We start from the raw sequence: 26868 nt of genomic DNA, 5'->3' as shown, positions 1-26868 counted from the left end.
AGTGTTGCGCTCGCGCCGCGGGAAATCGTCGATTGTGACGTGTGGGCTGCGAGTTGGCATTGAGAAGCGTCGCTTAGTAATTTGTAAATAAGTTGAGAAGCGTCGCTTAGTAATTTGTAAATAAAGTGTCAAGTGACAGTTACGCTTGGTCCTCGGTGCCGTGAGGACGCGTTTCGGATGTGAGACGGTTTTCTTAATTGTAAACGATAGTTTTGTTGTTACGGTTCAAATTGTGTTATCGTTGAGTTCATTAAAGTTTGTTATACTCAAATTGAGTTTATTATTTCTTGCGTGAGCGCATTCGCGAGTGATTGTCGCGAGTGCAACAATATAAAAAAGCAAGACAAGTTATCTCCTTATCGATGCTCTCGCACTTCATTTTAGAAATCTACAGAAAAAAAGTAATGGCTGGACAAAAATTCACGATTATCTATGAGACAACTAACAAGACGGGGCATAAAGAAATGCATGTGATAATCCGGTACTGGTCGGAGAAGCATAAGCGAGTAATCAAAGAGCACCTGACTAAGACTTTCTTTTTGAAGAAGCACAAGGTATTGCTATGAAGATATGTGAAGTTCTGGACAATGCATCTATGTCCCTCACTGACCTCCTCATGCTTGGCAGCGATGGCCCTAACATCAGCAAAACAGTTCTGCGCTTGATGAAAGAAGAAGTTAAGTTGTGCCGACCTGAGCCATTCCTTCACTTCGAATTCTGCAACATTCACATTCTACACATCGGATTTCTAAAAGGGCTGGAGTCGCTTGGAGAGGATGCGGCTCAACTAGTCAAGGTTTTTCTTTTCTGGCCTTGAAGGCTGGCCTTCAAGATGACAGGACTTTGAAGATATTCAAGAGCAGTTTAAGCTTTTAAACCACCAGTTCATCAAGCAACTGCAACACTAGATGGCTAACATTGGAGGATGCTGCTTCAAGACTGCTGGAACAGTGGGATGGACTGATTGAATACTTTCTGAAGTTTCTCCCAAAAAAGAAGAACTCGAAGTTTCATGAGAAACAACATTGAGAGATCGTGAAACTTCTGCAAGATCCCACTATGAAAACTAAACTCATGTTTGTGATTGCCAGTGCCCAAATATTTACGAACTTCGCTGACTTCTTTCAACGGGAGGAGCCGCTTATTTATTTGCTACACTCTGAACTCTCTGAACTTATCCAAATCCTTATCGGAAGAGCGTGCAAGAAGTCACTGGACTATGACAAGGTTTTTGACCCTGAAAACCTTTTCGCAGCTACCGATGTGGTCGTGTCTGTTGAAATTCACGAAGAACTAACAAAAACAAGACTTATTGAGAAAGAAAAGCTTCTGTTTCTGAACAGTGCTCGACATTATTATGTTGATGCGTGCAAGTATGTCTTGGAAACTAGTTTTTTCCTGTCCTCATACAAATTTCTGAAGAGCTGCGCGTGCCTACGTCCAAATCAGAAAATGAAAGAGAAGAGCAGTGTATATATCGTACGTGTGGCAAAAAAAATGCCATGACTAATTCCCACGGATTGCTTAGTTGACGAATGGAAACTCTTGCAGTTAGAAGATGTTGAAGAAGGCTCGACGACTGGTCGCATTGACTTATATTAGGGTCAGTTTTTCTTGAAGCGTAATGCAGCCGGTGAATTGAAATATCTTGTCTTCTCGAAACTTGTCAAAGCTTCCTCTCTCTTTCGCATGGTCAAGCTGACGTCAAAAGGGATTTTTCGGTGTCAGGGAGAATACTAACTTATGATAGAACGATAATGAAGGAGCGAACTCTGAATGCATACATGAATGTAAAAAGCGCACTCCGCGCTTATGATAAAAAGCCTTATCTAGTCCATATCTCCAAAAATCTGCTTGCAAGTACGCGCTGCGCGAATCAAAAGTACGGGGTTTATCTAGAGAATGAGAGGATAAAGAAGAGGCACAGCACAAGAAAAGGGAAGAGGAAGAAAGACTTGAAGAAGAGAAGAAACGAACAGAACAGATGGAGAAGGATAGAAAGATAAAGGAGAAAAAAAGGAGAAGTTAAAACAACTGCACGAGGAAGAAGGGCGAGCTGCTGCCAGTGCAGACAAACTTCTCCAAGAGTCTAACAAGAGGTTAAAGAAAGCTATTGCCAACGAAAGTCTCACAAAGATCTCCGTTGCTTAAGCAATGATTGAAGGAGTTAGCATTATGCGAAAAAATGCTGCCGCAATCCACAAGGAAGCCAGCTATGCGGAGAAAAGCATAACAAAATGCAAATCAGACCTAATTAATAACTTCAGTAAGAAACGCAAATCCAAGTCTCTAGTCTTCTAGAGTGCAAAAATTAATGTATCATTTTAATCTAGATATTGAGCAAATATCAAAAAAGGATGTTAAATATAGGTCGATTTTGGCCCATGGTATGGAACCAAAACTACAAATGGTTTCTTATAGTTAATCTATAAGACCGTAGTTTTATACCGTAGAATCTTCTCACGTGGTAAAGTTTGTTTTCCTCTAAACAGCGGGGAAAGTACGAAAAAATTGAAGAAAGATTATAAAAAATGCAATTTTCCGAGCTGGTTGAAGTTTGGAACATTCCTGGAGCGATTTAAAAAAAATGATTTGTTGCTCTTGTCCTTTTGCAGAGAGGAAGTTTCGAGACTAACAAACAAAGTACAAAAGAGATCGATCCGATACATGCGTCGGGAGACACCCTTATACCCGAAAAACCATCCCCAAAATCACTTAAACGATTCTCGCCAAGCTAAAAATGATTTGTCGCTTTTCTCCTTTTGCATAGAGGAAGTTCTAAAGCCCTCACATGACATACAAAAAAGACCGATCCGATACATGCGTCGGAAGACACCCTTATACTCAAAAAACTACAGATATGCATAACCAAAAACTATGATACAAATAATGATCTGTGCGCCGATGCATTATCGTGATGCAGTATCTACCATTTCAGGCCGTTTCTTGCGAATTGCTTAATGCAAACGACACAATTTTGAACTAAAAATGCTGATTGTCACTATTTGGGACAAACTTATGATGTACCACATCTTTTCAATTGAAGAAAACATTGGTATCCCGTGAGAATTCTTATTATTTTCTTATTCTTATTATTGATGTACCACATCTTTTCAATTGAAGAAATCAATCGGTGTCCCGTGAGAATTATTATTATTTTCTTATTCCTATTATTTATATGCGCGCGCGCATTTATTATATTACTTTAATAATTTTATTATAAAATCAAGATAATCATCAAATTATCAAAATAACTCATATCGAACTTTTTGAATACACAAAGTTTCAAGCCTTCTTTTAAATAATCAAAGATTGCGTAAAGTATATTATAGAGAAGTCATTGAAGAAATATTAAATTATCGTTAATTTTGAAATTTCTTTTACAATATAGATCAAAATATTTGAAATCAATTAATATATTGATTTAATGTGTACTTTTATTTCACATATATATTTCTTTACATACATAATTTTTAACGTGTCTATTATCTCGTTGATTACCAAGGAAAACTTTTAATGCTTGCCAAGAACGAACTCGTGAAAAAGCAACATATAGTTGTCCATGATTAAAAACATCTTTGCGAAGATCTATTCCTATTCTGTCAAACATTTGCCCTTGTGATTTATTAATTGTCATAGCAAATGCTAATTTTACTAGAAACTGCCTGCTGAACATAAAACATACATGTAACATTACATTTGGGCAAATATTTTGCCTATTTGGAACATTCCATAACAAATGTTTGCACAACGTTTCGTTAATGTTGTTAAGTAATATTATCTTTGTAACATCTATACTATGTAGTTAAAACGTTACATTTTAACAATTTAAATGATTATTTGTGACGTTATAAATAGGATGTTTCTAAACGTTTCAAATATGTTTTAATTATAACGTTTAGCTTATAACATTAAATGATGTTACAGAAACATTATTTTTGTAACATCGGTAAAATATATATTTCTTAATGTTTTATTAACGTTTCATATGAAACGTTCAGTTAATCCATCAAATAACATGCTAGAAACGTTACAAATGTGACGTTGCTGAAACATTCTCTCTGAAATGCTTTATGGCCGTTTTCTATGAAACATTTGATAGCGATATAAAAAAATATCACGAAAACGTTATATACGCGATGTTTCTAAAATGTTCTATTCGGCAATGTTCCATCAATGTTAAATAACATTTTTATTACATATATATTATAAAATAACATTCTTTATCGGCATATAAAATTACAGAAACATACTTTCTCAGATAATTTTTTAAAATGATATTAATTATTTAATTATAATATTCTTAACGTTAGAATTAAATAGAGAAATATTTTGCAACTAGCTTAGTAGGCTAGGTCTGGCTTTGGTCTTCGGCCGGTATTCATAGTCCGTTCTTATATTCAAGATCGTCTTAAGCACGAACTTATATTCGCTCTCTTCGTCAGACACAATCTATGTGCGTCTTAAGCACGGACTTATATTCGCTCTCTTCGTCAGACACAATCTATGTGTGACGAAGAGAGCGAATATAAGTCCGTGCTTAAGACGATCTCGAATATAAGAACGGACTATGAATACCGGCATTCGATTATTTCGAGTATATTCGCCAGCTTTATCCGCGGCGCATCACGCCGGTGTACTTACACCGTGGTCCGCTCTTCAGTTGTTTCCTTTTCTATCTTTCTTTGTAGCATTAATTAGCAAGTGCGTGTTTTATTATATTTAGTAATTATATCTGTAGATTAAATAATATGGATGACCTAAACTCTATGGAGAATATATCAAAGGTAAGTTAACTTTCGTGTAATAATTTATGACAATTACGATTACCTAATATAATATATATTTTACGCATAACCTGAAAAATCATTGTCTCGATATACACGCCGTGTGATACATGTGGTGGGTGCAGTAGTCGTGAATTTCTATTTCTCAATTTTTTTATATATTTGAGAATTTGCATAGTGTGACAAAATGCCAAAAATACAAAAGTGTTTTGTCACGAAGAGACACATGCGAAGAGTGGTAAAAAAAGAAATGATAGACATATTACGTTCAGCAATGGAATCAAAGAATTCAATAGATAGCTTAGGAGAAAATATTAATAGTGATCAGTATTGTACAACTAAAGAAGTTTTTCAATATGAAAATCATGAAAATAATATTGAAGAAACTGTAGAAAACGAGAATCATAATTTTGATAAAGAAGTTTTACAGAATGAGAATCATGATGATATTATAGAAGATCTTGAACCGTTAAAATATATAGATGACACATTTGATGAAATTGATATGAATGCACCTTCATCCTTTAATTATCCAGGCGAAACTTCTAAAGTTATTGATAATGTGATAATAATTGAAGCTGTGAAGCAATGGTTTTTAGAATTTAGACATTTACTTAGTCAAAATGCAATGGATAAACTGTTAGCCATCCTGCGAATACCAATTCCACAGTTTCCTAAAGATTCGCGAACTCTTTTACAAACACCAACTTCATGTCCGTATAAAATAAAAAATGTGTTTCCAGGTTTTTATTGTCATATTGGTATACAGACCGAATTACGTAAAATACTGAATAATAGCTCAAGTATGGATAAAATTTAAAAAAAAAATTCTGAAGTAGTATTACCAATAGACATAAATATTGATGGATTGCCATTATCAAACAGCTCAAAAAGTCAATTTTGGCCAATTCTTTTATCAATAGATGTCGACGAAGTCAGTAAGGATTTGAGGAGACCCTTTGCGGTTGGAATATATCATGGATACAAAAAACCGTACAATGTAGATAAATTTTTAAATGATTTCATAACAGAGTTTCAAATGTTAGAAACACAAGGATTTGAGATAAATCAAAAAATTATAAAATTAAAAATTAGCAAACTTATTTGCGATGCTCCTGCCAAATCATTTGTGTTATGTATAAAAGGTCATACAGGTTATTCCAGCTGTACAAAATGCATTCAAGAGGGAACATATATTGAAGGAAGAATAGCATTTTTAGAAAAAAATTCTCAATTAAGAACTGATAATAGTTTTAGAAATAAAGTTTATAAAGAATTTCATAAAGGTATAAGTCCTTTTGAAAGGTTAAATGTTGGTTTAATTTCACAAGTTCCACTTGATGGTATGCATCTTGTGTATCTAGGAGTAACAAAACGAATAATAATGTTTTGGATGCGAGGGGCAAAATGTTTTCGCTTATCTGACACCGATAAAAATTATGTAAATGACCAATTGGTACTACTGAAAAAATACACACCTAAAGACTTTGTACGTTTACCAAGAAATTTGGAGGACATAGAGTATTTCAAAGCAACTGAGCTAAGACAATTTTTATTATACACTGGACTAGTCATTTTAAAACATATTTCTAATAAAAATGCATATATACATTTCATGAGTTTATCATGTGCTATAAGAATTTTGTGTAGTTCTACATTATATGTAACATATAATAATTATGCCCTGCAGCTTCTAGAATATTTTGTAGATAAGTACTCAACAATTTATGGGGATAAATATATCAGTCATAATGTGCATGGCCTTTTACATTTACCAGCAGAGTGTTTAAAACATGGACCGTTAGATAAGTTCAGTTACTTCAAATATGAAAATTTTTTATTTCAGATGAAACAAAAAATTCAAACCTCTCAAAATCCTTTGCAGCAATTTTGTAACAGAATAGAAGAACAAAATCATGCAAAAAAAGCTAGAAATAATGAGAATATATATCCATTTTTATATCAGCAATGTGCAGTCCAAAAACATTGCATATACTATAAAACAGTCTGTACTAAAAAATATGAATTAACCTTGTCGATTAGAGATAATTGCGTCACATTACAAGACAAGTCTGTATTATGCATAAAAAAAATTTTTAGAAATAATGACACTTCAGAAGTATTTATTGTAGGAAAGAAATTTACCGAATTACAATCATTTTTCAAAACACCTTGTTGTTCAAAACTATTCAACATTCTAGTCGCACAAAATCTGTCAAATTCATTGAGTACAGTAAATTTAAATAAAGTTCAAGAAAAATGTTTAAAATTTCCTTACAATGATGGGTTTATCATAATGCCATTGCTTCACACTCAAGACTAATAAAAATTATCATATCATACTATAACTAATATCTAATAATCTTTAACAATTATGTAAATAATGTAAGAATATGTTTATTAATGATATTGTTATACAATTCATATACAACATATGAGGTCTGGTAAAACTGTTTGACGAATCTTTTTATAATAATAATATCCGTTCCATAATAGTTAATCCACTTACCGAACTTTTTGATCAGATCTCATATACATTGAATGTTAAACATTCCATTTATTTTCATTATTTATTGTAGATTTGGTCTGTGGTGCAATTTATTGAAAATAACATGGACGAGCAATCATCTAATGCAATCGAGGTTGTTCCTTCATTATGGGTGCATTTAGAAGATACAATTGAAAAGTGTCTATGGCCTGACAAAAATGCTCGAAAATTCATCAAAAAACAAACTGTTCCAAAAAATAATTGGGAAAAATACACGATTACAGTTCTATTACGAACTGGTAAAAACAAAAATTTTCAATAATATTTTCAAAACATTTTTATTACAACTTATAAATAATTTTTATATTTTTTCTTAATATAGAATCATATCAAAATGCAATAGATTTCGTTAAGAAAAAAACGAAAACGGACACAGATACGTCCTGCTCCCAATTAGGTCGTGGAAAACGCAAGCGAAAGAAGAACAATGTAACTGATGATTACGACTCTTGTAGTGACTATGATTCAAATCTTACACCGCCTTCATCAATAACTGTGCATGTTAATGATGTGGATTTGGAAACTAACGAGTTCAGAGGTACGATTGTAATATGATTATATATAGAGTCCTATTAAAATTTTTTACAGCGACTGTCACATGATACATCAAAAGTATATTAAAATGCTTATAAAGTTTATTATTATAGTAATATTGAAATACAACGTAATGTTCTTGATATTTTTTGAAATTAAATATTATTTTAATGATTAATAGTTACAGTTCAAGATAAATTATACATTAATTTATTATGTTTTTGTGCAAATTTTAAAAGTTTTTTTTACGGTTTTATTCCATGCTAAAAATGGGATTTTTTACGTGTTAATGATACTCTTCATAATTAAAATTACATATTTTGGACATGTAAGTAATAAGTGACATTTATTTGTATATGTTAAAAGTGAATATTAAATTAAAATTCTTTATTAATAACAATAAAAAATAAAGAAAGATTTTGCAGCATATAACATACGCATATAACGCGGTGTCCGTTGGCATATATATATGAAATAGATCTATGTATATTTTGTTATTATATTCATGTATTATAATATTTAACATTAGAATCGACAAATGAGTCCGACTCTCGTAAAAAAAGTGATGATCAGAATGGAACGAAATTTATTGATCCGCACAGAAACAATATTATGACGACAGATCACGAAGCGATTGAAAATCTTAATCCTAATGAAAATCGAAGTACTGAGCTTTTCAAAGACAATTCCGAATATCAAAGGACAAATATTGAAAAAAACATCAGTCAAGGTAATATATTTGACAATTCTATATACACTCATTGGAAACTATTTAAAATGACACGCTTAGGACGTTCAACATTTTTCAGAGAGTTGTTACCTCAGTTTTACACACAACTGAGATGTATATAAATACGATTTGCTTAAATATGAAACTTCTTGTCGTGCAACTTGCATTATGCAAAAATGTAGTTACTATTTTTTAACTTTAAATTTGTCTAAAGATATATATTGGGACCAGTAAGCTTATCACGTAAACCTCTCTGCAGGCTAATTCATTTATATATCATATCAATTTATATTCCTCTCTCTGGTGCTATTAAAATGTTCGTCAGATTTAATGATTTTGAGTATATATAATTAAAAGCTTAAAGTTTAAATGAAAATGTTTTACGACTTCAACATAATCACTTTATAAATTTTTATATCAAATGAAATGTATAATTTGAACTATACATTGACTTACGCATATCAAAAATAGACTTGTTCATTATTTGAGATTAGATATTAGATTCGACTGTAATTATCATATTCGACATATTTTTTTTTTTTAAATAATAAAACCATTACACTTATAAGGCATTATCCCAATATACTTATTATCTTACAATACTAAAATTTTCAATTTTTTGTAGTTCAACAATCCAATATAGAAGAAATAATGGACATTTCGCAACCAAATAATATTATTATTGAAAATTTATCACCAATACATGCAGGTAATTTAGTAATATTCATTCTTGTCATTTACATAATATTAATTATCGTAAATAAAATATAAATGTACATTTTAGATAATCATAACATTTTACTAATTTTGGAAAACGTAATATCTATAAGAAGAATGCTTGAACAACAAAACGATTTTCTAATACGTATGGAAAATAAAAATGACCGTGGTACTGCGCTTGCAGCTACTGGGATTAATCGAAAAATCGCGGAATCTATTATTCCTGTACGCCCATTTAAAAAATACAATGAACTAATTGCTTTCGACGAAATTTTAAATACGAATGAAGAAGGAAAAAAACAAATGGTAAAATATTTTATGATTATGATTAAATTTTTATATAACTTTCTTAATTATTTCCTAACTCTTTTCAAACTTTTTTTTCATTTTAGAAAACATTTTTTTATTTATTGGGGGGTGCATCCCCGCGAGATGAAGTAAAAGCGGGTTTAGAAAAAATATTTTCTAATCGTTTAGCGAAAAAATGTTCCTGGTTGGGACGGAAAGGAAATTTCCCGATAAACAAGTTAATTGTAATAGACGTTTTAAAAAGTTCGTATAAATTTATAAGTGATTTAATTGTTATATTCACTATATAAAATAATTTTTAATTGCAATATTATCACAATATTTATCCTACATATTCAGATTCAACCAGAAGACATTTTCCATACGTAACAGAAAAGAATTTTCAGGATTACGTGTCTGTTTGGTTTCGGCACGCAGTAACTCGATATGAAAGAGAAAAGATAACTCGAACTACATAATATTTATCTTTACATAATATTTATTTTTATGTCCAACATAATTTACTTAAGATTTTTTACTATATTTCTTACAGGCAAAGGCGGCACGTTAATTGCCAAAAACAATGGAATATGATTATATCTAAAACAAAGAAAAAATACCAAAATTAGGGATATAAGTATTATAGATTTTATAGATTTTATGTTTCTTCAAAATAATTATTATACTATTATCTAAATATGTATGTGTGTGCGTGCGTGTGTGTGTGTGTGAGAGAGAGAGATGAGTTTTACTTATTATTTCTATGAGAAATTTATATTTTCTAACTAAATAAAAATATATAAACTAAATTATTATGACTTGATAAGTTATTATATATATTAGTCCACGTTATTTCAAAATAACGAATTTGCTCTTTATGTTTTGAGAAAACCGTTATTCAAAGTTTAACCTTACAGCAAAACATATTATCAGATTATTCTGAAAAATACATCTTATAATTTTCTTATATATAAATTAAACCCATTCAAAAATGTGCCTATTCTAAACCCATTTAAAAGTGTCTCATTAGCAATAAGACACTTTTAAGTTTAATATTATATAATATATATAATTATATAGATTAATCATTCACACATCTTCAAGCATTTAAGTAATATTTTAGTGAAGAACGTACACATATGAGAAAATGCTCTGAGAGGTGTAATTTTTGCACATTCGCGGTTCTGACATAACGAGGACGTTATATATGTATATACAAATGGTACGTATATGTAGCCGAAGAAATATATTTGCTAATAAATTTTCTCTCACTTTTTAAAGAATAGAGATTTAATATAGTTTAATATAGTATTTATTAAAAAGATGGAAAGAATATTTTCTGGCAAATTATAATATACTTTTCGCATACATTATTAAAAATTTAGAATTAGAGCATTTCCTGGTGCGAATCCCCATGTACTCTCATGAAGACCTATCCGAATTTACCATGGGAAATTCTATATATGGAGTTCCCCATGGTAAATTTAGAAAGGTCTTTATGGGAGTACACGGAAATTCGCAACAGGGTTTGTAACATTTCAGATATGTTTCAAAAGAAACGTTGCTAGTATGTTTCATATATATTATAAGTAACGTTTCATTAACATTGTAAAAATGTTACAATGAGCAAAAAAAAAAAAACGTTTCATATAGAACATCGCAAATAATAAATATTGTCCATACCTGAAACGTTACTAAGATGTTACCTAAACATAAATTCGAATGTTCTTCTAACATTATATAGATGTTACAAGAATGTTGCTGGTATGTTACAAATGGAATGCTTCAAATAGGACGTCACTAAAATAGTTTATTTACCATCACAAGAATGTTCCCAAATGTCACAAATGAAATATCTTAAACGAACTGTAAATGTGGCAGGACATTTATGGTTACTGAGATGTTTTTGGGATGTTTCTGAAATATTACTCGGAACGTCACACTGCCAAAATGTGATATTACAGGAATGTTCCCGCAACGTAATTTTGTTTAGTGGGTGTCTTCTTGAAAAAGTAAAAGGATATACATTTTCACAATATAATGTTATACAATTTAGAAAAACGATATCTGCTGTTTTATCACCGGTTAAGATTTTACACTTCAATAAATGATCTGTAAGCTCTATAATTGATCAATCAAACGAACTTACAAGTGAAGTTCGATTGTAATTATGCTGTCTCATCCGGATGGATAGTTGTAGTAGCGTCCCCGCTGCGCTATCCTCAACAGGCCTTTTTAAAGCTAGAAAAATTTTTGACTAGGGCGCCGCCTGCCTACGTCACCTAGGCGCGGCCCTCTACACTCGCGGTTATCATTAGTTTAGAGCATACAAATCTGAAAATGGAAAGTGGGTGGGGGGGAGACTCCATCCGGACGAGACAGCATAATTACAATCGAACTTCACTTGTAAGTTCGTTTGATTGATCAATTATGCAACGTCTTGTCCGGATGGATAGTTGTAGATGTTCAGAGCTCAGATTTGTAAAAACAGAAATATAAGGGACTGTAAATTTATATTGTATTTTAGATAATAAGATAAAGTCCATAAACTAGCCGAAAAAATCAGCTTAATAGTAAACATAGATATGTCTTAGATAAACGAAAACTTAAACTAGCTATAAGCTAAATAAACATAAATGTCTTAAAATGTTCTAAATGAATACATACTAAAGTACATATTATATATACGTACTAAATTAACATATAAATGCCTTAATACGGCTAGATAAAGAAATGTTTAACCAAAAAATATAAGTGTCCTCGCATAAATTTTAAAACAGACCATAAAATATTGCGCTTATAGTTCTCAAGGCACAGCCAAAGAAGACGTATATAAAACTAAGCATTATTTAGAATTGCATTCTGGAAAGCCGTATTATTAATTATCGTACGGTTATAAAACCGAGCAAATACCTGCGAAGTCTTACTCCAGCCAGCTGTGCGTCTAATTTCCTCTATACTAATCCCTCTATTTGCTGCTAGGGATGTAGACGCGTGACGGGTAGAATGCGCAGAAAAAAGCGTTATGTCGACACCTGCTGCATGTAATTCTGCCTTAACCCAGCGGCCCAGAGTCTGAGCGGAAACTGCGTTGTATGGGGCACGAAACGAAATAAAAAGCGAATCACAGCCTGATTGGCGGAGATTACCTGTGATAGTCAAATAAAATCTTATTAAGGAGAAGATGCATAGCTCTGGTTTGTCAACGAAAGGCTTAAAGAAAAGCAAAGGCTGAGATCTACCAATTCCAGAGGTTTTGAGGCGTGCAGGAATCCTTATAATAAGAGAATCCGAAAAGGACACATTTGGTAGCTGAATAGCTGCCAAAGTTTGTAATCTCTGGGCAGTGGTAAGAGCGAGGAGAGTAACCAGTTTTAGTGAGATTGCTTCTAAGGAGAGGTCTTCATGTGGATACAATGAAGCTAAATGCGAGATCACTGGAGCCGGGTCCCACATATAATCGTATCGAGGGCGCTGAGGTTTTAGAGCAGCAACTCCTTTACAGAACCTCTTGACTAGAGGGTGAGCGCCTATTTCGTCCTGAGAAAGAAGAGAAATTGCTGAACGGTAAGTATTTAGGGTAGCATAAGAACCCACCCTCTCGAGCAAAGATGACAGAAATTCTAAGAAGAGAGACACAGATGGAGCGAAGCAGTTGGCATCTTTCTCCTTGCAGAAGAGCCACCAAAGTTTAATAGGCTTCGAATATTGAGCTATAGTAGCTTTTGACAGGGATGCTAGCGTCGCAGCTAAAGCTGAAGGTGGTATTCCCTTAAGTAAGAAGGCTTGCCTGATAACCTCGCGGCCACCAGGGAAATTCTGCTCCAGGCTGGATGAAAGTCCCTGAAAGGTGATGTCAACATATTAATGTCTGGATTAAATTGGATCGGTTGTTCGACAATTAGTTGATTGAATAAAGGAAACCATGGCTGGGCTGGCCACCAAGGAATAATTACAACTCCCTCCGCTTGGTCAGTGATTATCTTGCGCAGAACTCTTAAAATTAGAATGAAAGGAGGGAATGCGTAAAAATGGAGATTATTCCAAGAAAGAGAAAATGCATCTACTGCGTATGCAAATGGATCTGGATGCCAGGAGACAAAACGAGGGCACTTTGTGTTGATTGAAGTAGCGAACAAGTCGATATCAAAATGACCGAAATGAGAAACTATTTTGTTAAAATATATTTGTAACAGAGACCACTCTGTATCTTCTGAGATAATGCGAGATTCGGCATCAGCTTCAAAGTTCTGTGCTGAGGGAATGTATGACGCATAAATGAATAACTCCCGCTTTGCACACCAGGTCCAGATCTTCCTAGCTAAAGAGGATAGTAAAGGAAATTTAACTGAGCTCATGCGATTAATATAGGAAATCGCTGTAGAATTGTCTATCCTTAATAAGATGTCAGAGTTTTTTAAATGCGACGCGAAACATCTAAGACCGTAGAAGACAGCTAACAGTTCTAAGTAATTAATATGAAAAGTCTTGTTTTCTGATGACCAGAAGCCGTGCGTACGTCTTCCGTTGCATGCGGCACCCCATCCTGTAAGGGAGGCATCTGAAAAAATTTCAAGAGCGAAAGAACCCGAGCGGATGCCATTAACTTGCGAATTATTAGAAAAAATGTCTTTCCACCATAAGAGGTCCTCTTTAAGCGACGTTGGAAGAAAAATTTGGGCCTCAAAATCGTTATCTGAGCTCGAGAGGGCCAAGAATTTTTCTCTCTCTAAAATCTTTGTGTGTAGTAAACCGTACTGCACTGCCGGGCAAATAGATACCAGAGAGCCGATATAACTTGCCAAATATCGAATACTGCATCGGCTCTTAAGTAGAATATCCCGAGTTCTCTGTAAGAGATTTTTCCTTCTATCAAGTGGAATAGAGATTGAAAAATCTTCTGTATTGAAGATAAAACCTAAGAAACGGCAAGCTTTTGATGGAGTAAGCTCACTCTTCCGCTTGTTTATAATGAAACCTAAAGAAGATAATAAATTAATCGTTTCTGAGATATTTTCTTCACACTGATCATGCGTATGAGCGATAAGAAGAAAATCGTCGAGGTAAACCACTGAAAAGAAGCCTCTCTGTCTGAGGGAATACAGGATTGGCTTCATAACCTTGGTAAAAATATATGGGGCTGACGCCAGTCCAAAAGGTAAAGCTCTAAATTGGAAAAGTTGACCCTGGAAACGAAAGCGTAAGAGTTTTCTGTCGTCCTGATGGACAGATAGGAGCAGATATGCATCCTCAAGATCGATTGAGGCGAGATAGTCGCCTGGAGAGATAAGACCTATAACCGTCTTCCAGTCTTCAAGTTTGAAATGTGGAGCGATAATAAACTTGTTCAGACGTTTTAAGTTGAGAATAAATCTCCAGCCTCCCGATGACTTTCTAATAACGAAATATGGAGATAAAAACTGATTTTCACAGTCTGAGACTCTTTCAATTGCCCCTCTCGTGAGAAGTCTAACTATCTCCTGAGCGCAAATTCGTTCTTCCAAAGTTGACAGGGAAACCGGAGGATCTTTGACCAGAGCGGGTGGATGTTGAATTAAAGGTAGTCTATAGCCGGCGATAGTTTCCAATATAGTCGGATCTGACGAGATCCGTTTCCAGTTAGAAAGGAAAACGGCTAACCTGCCGCCAATAACTACCTCGTTGACTACCTCCTCCTCGTCTGAGATCGGGAGCGGTGATACGATCGGCGACTGTTGCTCGGTGTCCCTGTCCTTTTCGTTGCCGATCTCGGATAACGTACAGGGGCGCGGAAGTTTCCCGAAGTAGACGGAGCGGGTCGCGTCAGTTGTTTGATGGGTTGTTGAACTCTCCTAGAAATAGCTAGCGTCGGTTTGATGATGTCTTTCGAGGACTTTTCCATGGACACTGCCTTTTTCATTTCTTCCCCAAAAGAAGCTCCAAACAAAAGATCGTCCACTGGAATGGTATCGGCAGTATGCTTGGCGTTTAGATTGAGGGATGGTGTAATTAAAGCCCTTCTGTTCAAGGAAGTGCGATAGAAAAGATCTGCAAGGATCTTTGCTTCCTCATTCACTTTGGCTACCGCTAAGCAGGCCTCAGAGCTCAGTGAGTTCTGGATATCCGACTTTAAGAAGTCCGAAATAGCTTCGCCTAAAGCGCACAAAGCTAGAACCGCTTGATCTTGAAGCCTCTTAGCGTAGTCATCCCGCTTCACCACAGAAGAATTTTTAAGCGCCACCTTGCACTCCTGATTTAAAGTGGGGGCCTTGAGGAAAACCAGAGGCTCATGACAAGTATAATTTTTAAATAACATTTCACGTTGATCTTGCGGGAGATCCTTGCGCGTTAAGTCGCGCCAGTTTTGAATTACAAGCTCATTCCAAAACAGCGTTTCGTTTCCTCCAAGCTCTGACCCAAATAACTGTCTAGTGAGAGGGTCTGCATTGTCCTCCACTGGAGCAGGAGGTGTCTGAAGGACGTCTTCCTCAATAGAAAACCGCCCCGGCTGTTCTACGGAAACATTATCCTCAGTTTCAGGGTTCTCACCTGCTGGATAGAGAGCAAAAAATCCCAAGTAGATAGAGGGGAAAAAACAGGATGTGTCGTCATGCCGCCTGTATTATTCAAATACAGAACCGGCAATATCAAACGCACCTGATAGTTCTGGGTTCGATGGTCCCTCTTGACGCACAAGGGGAGCCAAAGTATGATTTGAGTCAGCACTTAAATGGGGACTCATAGGAGTGCCAGATACTGAGTCAGTACGAAACCCAAAATTCTCCTGGGAAGCTGCCAAAGGTCTAAATGTCGATGGGGAGGGACAGCTGGGCGCCCTAACCTCACTTTGTGACAGCATGTCCATTATACGCGACATTTTTCGCTCTAAAGCGGCAAAGCGATCCGGTGAGGGTGATCTTCTCCTCTTCCTGGACTTGTGGGATCTCCCCATACTTGAATAAAGGCTGAAAATACTAAAAAAAAAGGAAAACGCGAAAGATAACCGCGAGTGCAGAGGGCCGCGCCTAGGTGACGTAGGCAGGCGGCGCCCTAGTCGAAAATTTTTCTAGCTTTAAAAAGGCCTGTTGAGGATAGCGCAGCGGGGACGCTACTACAACTATCCATCCGGACGAGACGTTGCATAATCATTAATCTAGTACCATTACAAGGACCTTCATTGATGCTAAGATTTCTGATCAACATGATAATGCAATTTGGCCTTAAACGTAATTCATAAGAAGGAAGACATGATGGAGATAAACTGTTTAAATATTCTGGTAACAAAGCTTCACCAATATTACCATTATCACCACAATTTACAGTGCTATCTATACTTGTATAAATTTGTTTATCAGTTATATCTAATAATTCAACAACTTTTTTATTAATTTCATCTACATCGGCATTTCTTGCAGAAAGTATAGCACATTTAGCTATTTTGGTAAATTCTTTTTTTCGTATTAAATCGCCATATATATCTTCTACAATATCAGTATCAATAGATGCTACACAACATTCAGGAATTTGTATATTATCATTAGAATCATTTAATATGCCATTTCCCATATCCAAAAGAAATTTTGTAAATTCAATTTCTTCTAAAAGAACTCGCATATTTTGTGTTAAAGAATAATTTACGAAATATTTCCAAACAGAACTAAACTTAATAGAAAAATTTATAATTTCACTTCGAGTACCATGCACTTTAATAGGCAATAGTTGTCTAAAATCACCACCTAATAAAACAATTTTTCCACCAAAAGGTAAATCGTTATTCATAATATCACGCAATGTTCGATCCATCATCTCTAAAGCATATCGTGGCGCCATTGGTGTTTCATCCCAGATAAAAATATCTGTATTTTTCAAATATTGAGCTTTTTTTGACTGGATTTTAATAGTAGATGATGAATCAGCAAATAATGGAACTGGCAATTCAAATGTCTTATGAACTGTCTTTCCAGCAGGCAATAATGTCGCTGCAATACCCGTAAAAGCCATTGTACACACATATTTATTTCTAATTTTAGCTAAATAATAAATAGTTGTGTATATAAATGTTTTACCTGATCCACCTGGACCATCGGTATAAAAACAATAATTATTATTATAAATATTATTATCTAATCTATTTAATACAAGATCAACTATTTCCTTTTGTTTATCATTTAATTGTTTATATTGTTTAGTACCTATTTCCATAGCATGTTCAAGTGTTATATAATCATTTTCTTCATCTAACAATTCAGTTTCTAACAATTGTTCCATTTGTGGAAAATCAACAAGACTTTTACCTTCTGTACAAAGTATACTATTGATTTGTATATGTCTTCCTTTGTCTTTGTAACACACCAAAATGTCGAACATAATCTTCCGATAACGCTATTTTAAAGTTTTCCCATAGTTTTTCAGGATGTAGCGGCTGACAATGTAATAATATTTGTACAAATAATCTACGAAGTTGTCGTGGCATTATCCATCCAACAGCTTCATTCCCCTAACAGCACACGATATCCTGCGTATCATCCCATTTTCATACTCATTCTACTGTGATTATCCGTTAAATACTGAGATCAATCCTATAATATCTTTTGCAGTATTATTCGGTTTTCTTTCGCACACGTATAATCTCAGGTTTGACTCAAACGTACGGAAGTGATACGTACGCACTTCTATCGCGCGCGTATAATCCATAGAACTTATAGTAAATGGAAGAGGAATACGGGGTGACGAGCTGTGAGCAAGATCTAAAGGACAGAAGTATCTTTTTGTCCTACTCAATGACTATTCTTCTCTATGCGCATGACCAAGTTCCACCAATCAAAATTTCAGATTTTAGAACAACACATGATCGTAATATTTTCATCAATTTTCACAGTTTTTTGTGATTTGTTGTTTTCTGTGTACGAGATCGTTAATTTTAAATGTAAAATGGTTCGATATTGTGTTTTATGTGGTAATCGTGACAAAACAGTATCTTATCACAAGTAAGTAAATGTATTTCACAGCTTCTAATATTAATAATAACAGCTTCTAATAAATACATGTGTTTTATGCTTGCATGATATTTTAGGTTAAATAAAATTACATTCCAATTTTTGCAGATTTCCAAATGATGTGCAAATAAGACCAGAATGGCTAAAATTTTGTAATTTTGATGAAGTTGTTCTCAAAACTTCCACTTTTTTATGCTCAAATCACTTCACAGAAAAAGATTATCTTCTCACAACAAAAAATAAAGTTTTAAAAAATGGAAGCATACCATCTATTTACCACAGTGCTCGGAATTAGTCTGAACATTTCAGCCGATTTCCGTGATATACGCCTCCTTTCCTCTCCTTACCGCGCGCGCCGCAGCCGCTAGGGCCAGCGCCGCCGAGCGTTAGGAGCGGCACTATCCGATTATGAGTGGGTTCTTCTCCCTATTTATTAAAATTTAAAAAAATTTATTGAAATTTATTAAAAATAAATTTTTTATTTTTAAATTTATTTTTAATAAATAAATTTTAATAAATTTTTTTAAATTTTAATAAATAGGGAGAAGAACCCACTCATAATCGGATAGTGCCGCTCCTAACGCTCGGCGGCGCTGGCCCTAGCGGCTGCGGCGCGCGCGGTAAAGAGAGGAGAGGAGGCGTATACCACGGAAATCGGCTGAAATGTTCAGACTAATTCCGAGCACTGATTTACCATATCAAAAGTAGAAAAAGGTATGTATATGAAAAGACAAACTGTATTATGTAAAACAAATTATTTGATTTAATTATATATATAAAACATAATTTTAGGAGCCATAATGATAAAGATTGCAAACATGAGGAAATTGATATAAAACGGAACAAAATGGTAAATATCTGTGAAGAGGAAGCATGTACTTCAATTCAACATATAGCTGATGAAAATTTGAATGAACTAATTCCAGATGAAGAAGAAATTCATCACAGTGAGTTTTTTAAATGTGTCATGATTTATGAAGTATCACTTTAACATTTCATATTCACAAGTAAAATCTTAAATCTGCATTGGACTATACATCTTGTTGCAGCAATTCGCAAGTGATTTAGTAAATTACTAAAAATGAACCATACAACACATAGTGTATACTAGTAATTTATTAGATCGCTTGTGAATTGCTGCAACAAGTTGCATAATCTGATGCAAGCTTTAATTATTCATTACATGAGAAAATAGTTTCACTAATCATTATTATTTATCAGGTACCATTGATGTAGTTTCATTGATAAATGTAACTCCTCCAAACTCTCCACGTTATAATGAACCACGTTATATTGGTGATATTAAGACACCACATTTAGCTACACCACGAAGAGCTAAGAGAGCTTTTAATTTAGCAAAGCTGGTAGTAAAGAAACAAAGAAGACAAATTTTAACATTACAACAAACTACTGGTAGATTGAAAAAGCGTCTTAAAACTATAAAAGACTTAATAGATCACCTCAAGAAGAAGAATTTCATATCAGATAATGCTGTCGATTGCTTAATGGTACATTTTGGACAGTATTCATAATCCGTTCTTATATTTAAGATTGTTTTAAATATGATCTTAAAATGCTATGAATCGAGTAAAAAGTCATATTAGTATCTTAAGACAGTATTTAAGATAATCTAAGAATAAAAATGGACTATGAATACAACCTTTGAAAAAATTGTATATAGTAAGATTAATTGTATATAGTAAGAGTAATTGTATATAATAAGATTAATTTTCAGTGCACAAGCGTAATAAAATAATGTAATCACGTATACACGTTGATTTTTTTCAGACACAATTACCTGACCCAATGCGAGAAATCTTTAAACGCAAGCAAACTAAGAAAAAAAAATATTCACCTGAATTAAGAGCATTTGCTCTTACGTTAAACTTTTATTCTTCAAAAGCTTACAATTACGTACGAAAGAGTTTCTGTAATCTTTTACCTGAACCCTCTACAATTCGAAAATGGTATTCAGTATTGAATGGACGCCCTGGATTTACTGCAGAAGCATTTGAAGCTCTAAAGTGTCAAGTTGAAAAAAGTGATAATCCGATTATTTGTAATATCGTAATAGACGAAATAGCGATTCGACAACAAGTAACTTATGACGGACAAAGATACTATGGACTTATTGATTTCGGAGTTGATCATAATGACGCTTTTCATGTAGATCATTCACTTAAAGCAACAAATGCCCTAGTTTTCATGCTTGTCGCGATCAACGGCCACTGGAAAATTCCTGTAGGATATTTCTTACTGAACTCGTTAAATGGAGCTGAGAGAGCCAGTTTATTAGAAAAATGCCTGGAGTTGATAGAAATGACAGGAGTAGAAGTGCATTCCGTAACTTTTGATGGAGCTAGCGTTAACATAAATATGTGCAAATATTTAGGTGCAAATTTTGAATTAGGAACTGCTTTTAAGCCATATTTTATCAATCCTGTAACGAAAAAAAAAATCTTTTGTTTTTTTGATCCATGTCATATGTTAAAATTAGTTCGAAATACTTTGGGTGATCAAAAAATTATGAAAAGTAAAAATGCAGATATCCATTGGCAGGATATTGTGCTCCTGCAAAAGCTGGAGGAAGAAGAAGGGTTGCGTGCTGGTACAAAATTAACAAAAAAACACATTTTCTATCAAAACAATAGAATGAATGTTAAGATAGCTGCTCAAACACTGAGTGAAAGTGTTTGTTCTGCCCTCAAATATGTGCACACAAGTAATTATAAGCAATTCCATTCTCCAGAAAAAACGGCTGAATTTTGCTCGGTGTTTAATAACGCTTTTGATATCTTGAACGTGCGTAGTCAGTTTTCAAGAGAAACAAGTTATAAAGTACCTTTAACGAATAAAAACTATGACGAGTTAAAAGCTCATGTTGATAAAATTATAGAATATATAAGCGATTTAAAAAATGTACAAAATCAATCTATTCTAAGAAGTGGTAGAAAAACTGGCTTTCTAGGATTTATTATCTGTTTAAAAAATATATTTCAATTGTGGAATGTTTTAAAACAATTAAAATTAAATTATTTATTAACATTTAAACTTAATCAAGATCATTTGGAAACATTTTTTAGCGCTCTGAGAAGTCGGGGAGGGTTCAATAACAATCCTAACGCTCAACAGTTTGAAGCAGCATACAAAAGGTTGATGGTCAGGCATGAAATTAATGCGTCGGAAAAAGGAAATTGCCTAATTAACGATATTCATATATTGTACGCACCTTCAACAACAAAAAAATACTCTGAACCAATATACACCGAATCATATGATTCTGAAACAATTTTTGCTATCGACATGTTTGACCATGATTATTTAGCTTCGTTATGGTCTCTTAGTTCGTACGTAGAAGATGTTGTAAAATATATCAGTGGATTCGTAGTAAAAAAAATGACCCGTGATAAAAAAATATGTGAGACATGTGCCTCTTTTTTAACATCTACGAATAATACCTCAAATTTAATTACATTTAAAAATAGAGGAAAATTGACGATTCCCTCGGAAGATGTAATAAAAATTACAAGCGCATGCGAAAAAATTATAAGACAGAATAACCATATTATTTTTATTAAAAAAAATATTAAAGATTTTTTAGCGTTAAAAGTCTTTAATGCTGTGATTGATTATAGTTTTACGCACGATGCTATGTTTGAACATATAAGAAATCAAGATATTTTTGATAATCATAAGATACAGTTGATAAAATGTATCATTGAAATATATGTTAAAATACGTCTATATCACGAAGCAAAATTCTCAAGTGATGCTGAAAAAAAACAATACATACGCCACAAGTATTCGAAAATGATACATTTTTATCATCAATAAATTATCTATTATAAGTACTTTTTTATAAGTTTCTTGATAATTCCATTATATATATACATATATCATATATTTCTTTTAACATTATATCTCATATTGTATTTATTTTTATGTATTCTTTGTGTCGTTATCTATTCTTGTTCTTATATCTTATTAAATGGTTTTTCCTTTTTAATATGATAGTTTGCAATTATTTCATATTTTTTAAAGCAGAGGTTACAGAGAACTCGACAATTAAAATACCGCGTCTCGCTTGGCACATGCGCAGAGAGAAGAAAAGTCACTGAGCAGGACAGAAATACATCTTCTGTCTCTTAGATGTTGCTCACACTTTCCACCCATTGTTTAGATACGCTATTCCTCTTCCATTTACTATAAGTTCTATGGTATAATCTCAGGTTTGACGAGACCAGCACTAACCTGCGCCATTTACATACGTAATTCCTTTTCCCGCTTGCCCGGCATCAAGTGACACCACGTAACACCACGTATCCGAGGTTTTACTGATATCGAAGGTAATCCTTTTTTCCTTTAAGTTTTATTTCACAAAATAGTGAATAAAGTGTAAGAGCTAGATAGTGTTTGTATATGATTTTTGTAATATTTTTATTATTTTTTATGTACTTGTTAAATTATTTTGCTTAAAATATTTTAAGGTTATGTTCGTAAACTTGTATTATAATTGCCTCTCACCTCTTTGATTCTTGGTTAAATATACAATACATTTTCTTAATTATTTTTTAAACAATGTCTTAAAAAGATGATTTAACATAAAACTGTTTTTAGTTCGCAGTATCGTTCCTTTGAAGTTCTTTAGCTTAGGCTTCTAGAACTTTATTTTATATTGTAAGTTTTATGTAAATATTTTTACGCTTACAGTCATAATTTTGAAATAAAAATATCAATTAATAAGAAATTGACTGATTAATTAACCTAATCTAAATTATCCTATACAATATATGAACGCGCGCGCGTTTCAGCGCTTGGCTGTGTAAATGTGTGCATGTATATGTGATCTACTGCAACATTCCCATTTTTATCTTATCTTGATACTGTCTTTAAACTATAGACCTTCCTGCAAAATTCTATGGAAGATGGTACCGCGGACATACGATGATTCCTAGAACGTATTACGTACATCGCAGTACATTTGAGAATGTTCTGAGAATATTACAATTATACTTTTGCGATATTCTCAAATTGTTCTCAGTATCTACATGTGCTGTTAAGGTCATAGCTCGTTTCCATCCATCATCATCTTCGATCAGACTTAAAGCCAAACATGCTGCTGAAAATGATTGACAAAATTCTCCATTTACAGTTCTTAAGTCATTAAAACTTGTAGCTCCCTTTACTATGAGTAATAATAATTGTAAATGAAATAATTCTGTTTGAGCTGGACTAACAGAATACATTCGCCCTATGCAATTATAATGATTTTTGCGTCTGACTCAACGCGACACATTTTTACCATTAATTTTTTCTTTTTTAAATGTATAATAACGTGGAATTTCAATATATAAATATTGTTTTGCTTCTTCATCACGTAAATTTAATGAAAAATAATCGATTAACATAGTAACTTGATTTAAAGCAATAGTTATTGCATCTTTAGTGGATTCATTTTCAATTATAATATTTTGTTCGTTGGGAAGGTGAACTGGTAAACGTATTATAGCATGGCTTTTATCTTGTAATTTTTTACCGAGGATACGCCAAGTGGCTTCTACAGGTCCAACGTAACGAGTTTCGATATAATTGTGTATCTCATCATGATCAATAATTATATTTTCTGTTGTTGGTTCAATGGTTATAGCAGCAACATCGTGTCGTTTATAAATATACTTATACAGATATTTAACTGATTTGATACTTGAAACTTCTTCTACATTAATATGGCAATTAAATATAATCGATAAAATAGGACAATATGGAACAACATAACGATTGTCAACTATATATCCACCAGGACGTTCAAAATTTTTACCATTATTTCGTCGACGATAATAAGGATAAGCATCTTCATCCATTTTAGTCTCTTCAAGATAAAATTTTGGATAATGTTTCGAACATTGTTCATTTACTAAACACCAATCGCCACAAGGTCCATGAATCATATGCTTCATAACTATATTATGTAAAATATGATTCTCAGATGGATCAGGGATTTCAGCAGAAATATATTTGTCAACAATTTGTGGAGTTGTTATTTTAAAATTGTATTTTAAAGTGATCAACATATGGACATGTGGCAAACCACGTTTTTGAAATTCTATAACGTATACAAATGCTGCTACTTCACCAAAAAATTTTTGCTTAACAATCAAATCAATTAAATAATCTTTTTTAATATTAAAAACACGAGCACAAATATCAGGTCTATCAAAAGCTTGCTGACCAGGCAAAAGGTTTTCTTCAATTTCACGCCATTTTGGATTACAAGTTATTGTAATGAAAAGATCTGGTTTACCAAATTTACTAACAATTGCCATTGCATCTTGATAATTTTGCATCATATTACGTGGTGATCCAATAAATGTGGAAGGAAGTATAACCATTTTGCCAATACGTCCATTTAAATTATTCGCCATAGTTTGTATGTAATCTCTTAAACCTTGATATGTTTTAGTACGTAATTCTTTTTGATGAAGTTTGCAATAATCAATTTTGTCTTTTCCCATTTTTACATAACTATCTACAAGCCATTGTTGAAATAAGCGACGGCCTAATATAAAAACATTAAATTCATCACGAATAGCCATACGATATTTAATATATTGTCCTCTCGTTATTCGTTTATTGCTATTTAATTTTGCTAAATCACGATGCCAACCTTGAGTGCCATATGGATAAAATAATGGATATATCCATGGTTCAACATTTGGATCCATAGTACTAACTTTTTGCAAAGTTTTAGTATTTTTATTACGTATTGTAACGTATGATTCTGGAATTTCTCCATCAGCATTTGTGCAAAAAACAGCTGCAACTTCATTAGTTCTGTGAGCATTATATCGACGTCGATCCACACCTGGTCTTAAAGCAAATAATAATTTTAATTCCGGTAAAAATTTACCAGATTCCATTTCCAAACGTCGTTGATTTTCTAATTCTTCACCCATCATTGATAAGATTGAGCAAATACATTAAATTCTCTCATTATATGTTCAAGGTTTTGTACAATTTCAAGATCTAAGCACAAATTTTGATTAATACAATGATCAATTGCTTCATTTGAATCCACGATAAAAAGTTGGCCATAAGAAGGACTTTCATTTTGCGCAGCATATAATGCTGTATTAATTTGATAATAAATTTGTCCTTGTATTTTAAAACAGTACGGACCTGGTCGTCTATTTTAAAAATTAATTAAATTGGCATTAAATGATGCAAATGAAAACGAACTGTTATAACTACGAATATGTTGAAAAAAATCATTAGATTTTACATGACTACCATCGAATAAAGTACGAATGAATTGAGGAAATTCAGGCAATGGTTGCAAATATATTGCGCCGTGATTACAACAATCGTGAAATGAATTTCCTTTATTAGATATTCTTTCAGCTGCAAAATGTTTTGCATTGCAATGAACACAGGATACATCCATGGAACCAATATAATATTCCTCTATATCATCACTTAATATTGAATTAATGTTTAAACAAGGTTGTTGTTTCTTTCGTAATCGATAATGGGATAAATATTTTGCATAATTTTGTTGACCTAATAATGTAGTATTTGAAGAACCTTCAATTATTTCTTCATTTATTTCTACATTTACTTCTATTACACGATTATCATTATTAATTTGTTGTACTTCATTTAATTCTATTATACGATTACTATATATTGTACCAACGGCATTAACACCATATTTTTTATAATTAATTGTTTTTAAGTTATCTTTTACTGTTTTAGTAATCGAACGACAACGACGTTGACTTTCCGCTATTTTTTCACGATGTCGTTGTTGAAATTTTATTTTTTCTTCAAAAGTACGTTCCATTTTACGCCTCGGCATTTTTTTATAAAAAAATTAATATACAGGGTGTTTCATTTTAATCTAGCCAGGCAAATATTTCAAACGCTGTTGAGTTTAGAGAAAAATGTTTCAGACAAAAGTTGTAGGGTTCGGAGGGGGACATAAGATGGTGGGCTTGAGTTTTTGATGAAGGTAAAATTGAGGGTCATATGAAGGTCAACTTTGTTTTTTTAAATGAAATGTAGTATTTTTTATTGCATATTCTGAAAAAACATAAAATTCTACATTAAAATTGTCTAACACGTTTTTTATGAAAATCCATAATTTTTGAGGAAATTTAGCAAATTTAGCAACCCCGAAAGTGAGAGGCAAGGGGACTTACGTAAATCAAGCACCCCGATGGAATCAGATTTTCGTCACGTCCACACCGTTGATTCCGGGTAACTCTAAGAAATGTTTATGAACATGTA

At 33.1% G+C, this 26868-nt stretch overlaps 1 protein-coding gene and 1 pseudogene across 4 annotated transcripts; both read left to right on the top strand.

Annotated features, from left to right (window-relative positions):
• Positions 1 to 1292: 1292 nt before the first annotated feature.
• Positions 1293 to 12654, top strand: LOC136997806 (uncharacterized). 4 transcript variants are annotated; one of them, XR_010888449.1, is made up of 7 exons: positions 1293 to 4787; positions 7367 to 7574; positions 7658 to 7873; positions 8399 to 8599; positions 9225 to 9308; positions 9384 to 9871; positions 9968 to 12654. XR_010888449.1 is itself a non-coding variant. In XM_067349128.1 (6 exons), the coding sequence occupies exons 1-6, from the start codon at positions 4752 to 4754 to the stop codon at positions 9758 to 9760; spliced, it is 1122 nt and encodes a 373-aa protein (XP_067205229.1). In that variant the 5' UTR covers positions 1293 to 4751; the 3' UTR covers positions 9761 to 12654. The 4 variants fall into 4 exon arrangements, 3 of the variants coding, with proteins under 3 accessions (XP_067205229.1, XP_067205230.1, XP_067205231.1); XM_067349128.1 differs by having other exon boundaries at positions 9384 to 12654; XM_067349129.1 differs by having other exon boundaries at positions 9225 to 12654.
• Positions 12655 to 18299: 5645 nt separating this feature from the next.
• LOC136997892 (THAP domain-containing protein 5-like) lies at positions 18300 to 20182 on the top strand (annotated as a pseudogene).
• The last annotated feature ends 6686 nt before the right edge of the window (positions 20183 to 26868 follow it).

This window comes from Linepithema humile, chromosome 2, assembly GCF_040581485.1.
Source record: "Linepithema humile isolate Giens D197 chromosome 2, Lhum_UNIL_v1.0, whole genome shotgun sequence".
In the NCBI taxonomy this organism is placed as follows: domain Eukaryota; kingdom Metazoa; phylum Arthropoda; class Insecta; order Hymenoptera; family Formicidae; genus Linepithema; species Linepithema humile.
This window is presented reverse-complemented; position numbering and strand designations above follow the sequence as displayed.

Coding starts and splice junctions, on each gene's coding strand:
- LOC136997806 (XM_067349128.1), top strand. CDS start 4,752: ATGGATGACCTAAACTCTATGGAGAATATATCAAAG. Junction 4,788..7,366: donor CTATGGAGAATATATCAAAG/GTAAGTTAACTT, acceptor TATTTATTGTAG/ATTTGGTCTGTGGTGCAATT. Junction 7,575..7,657: donor TACAGTTCTATTACGAACTG/GTAAAAACAAAA, acceptor TTCTTAATATAG/AATCATATCAAAATGCAATA.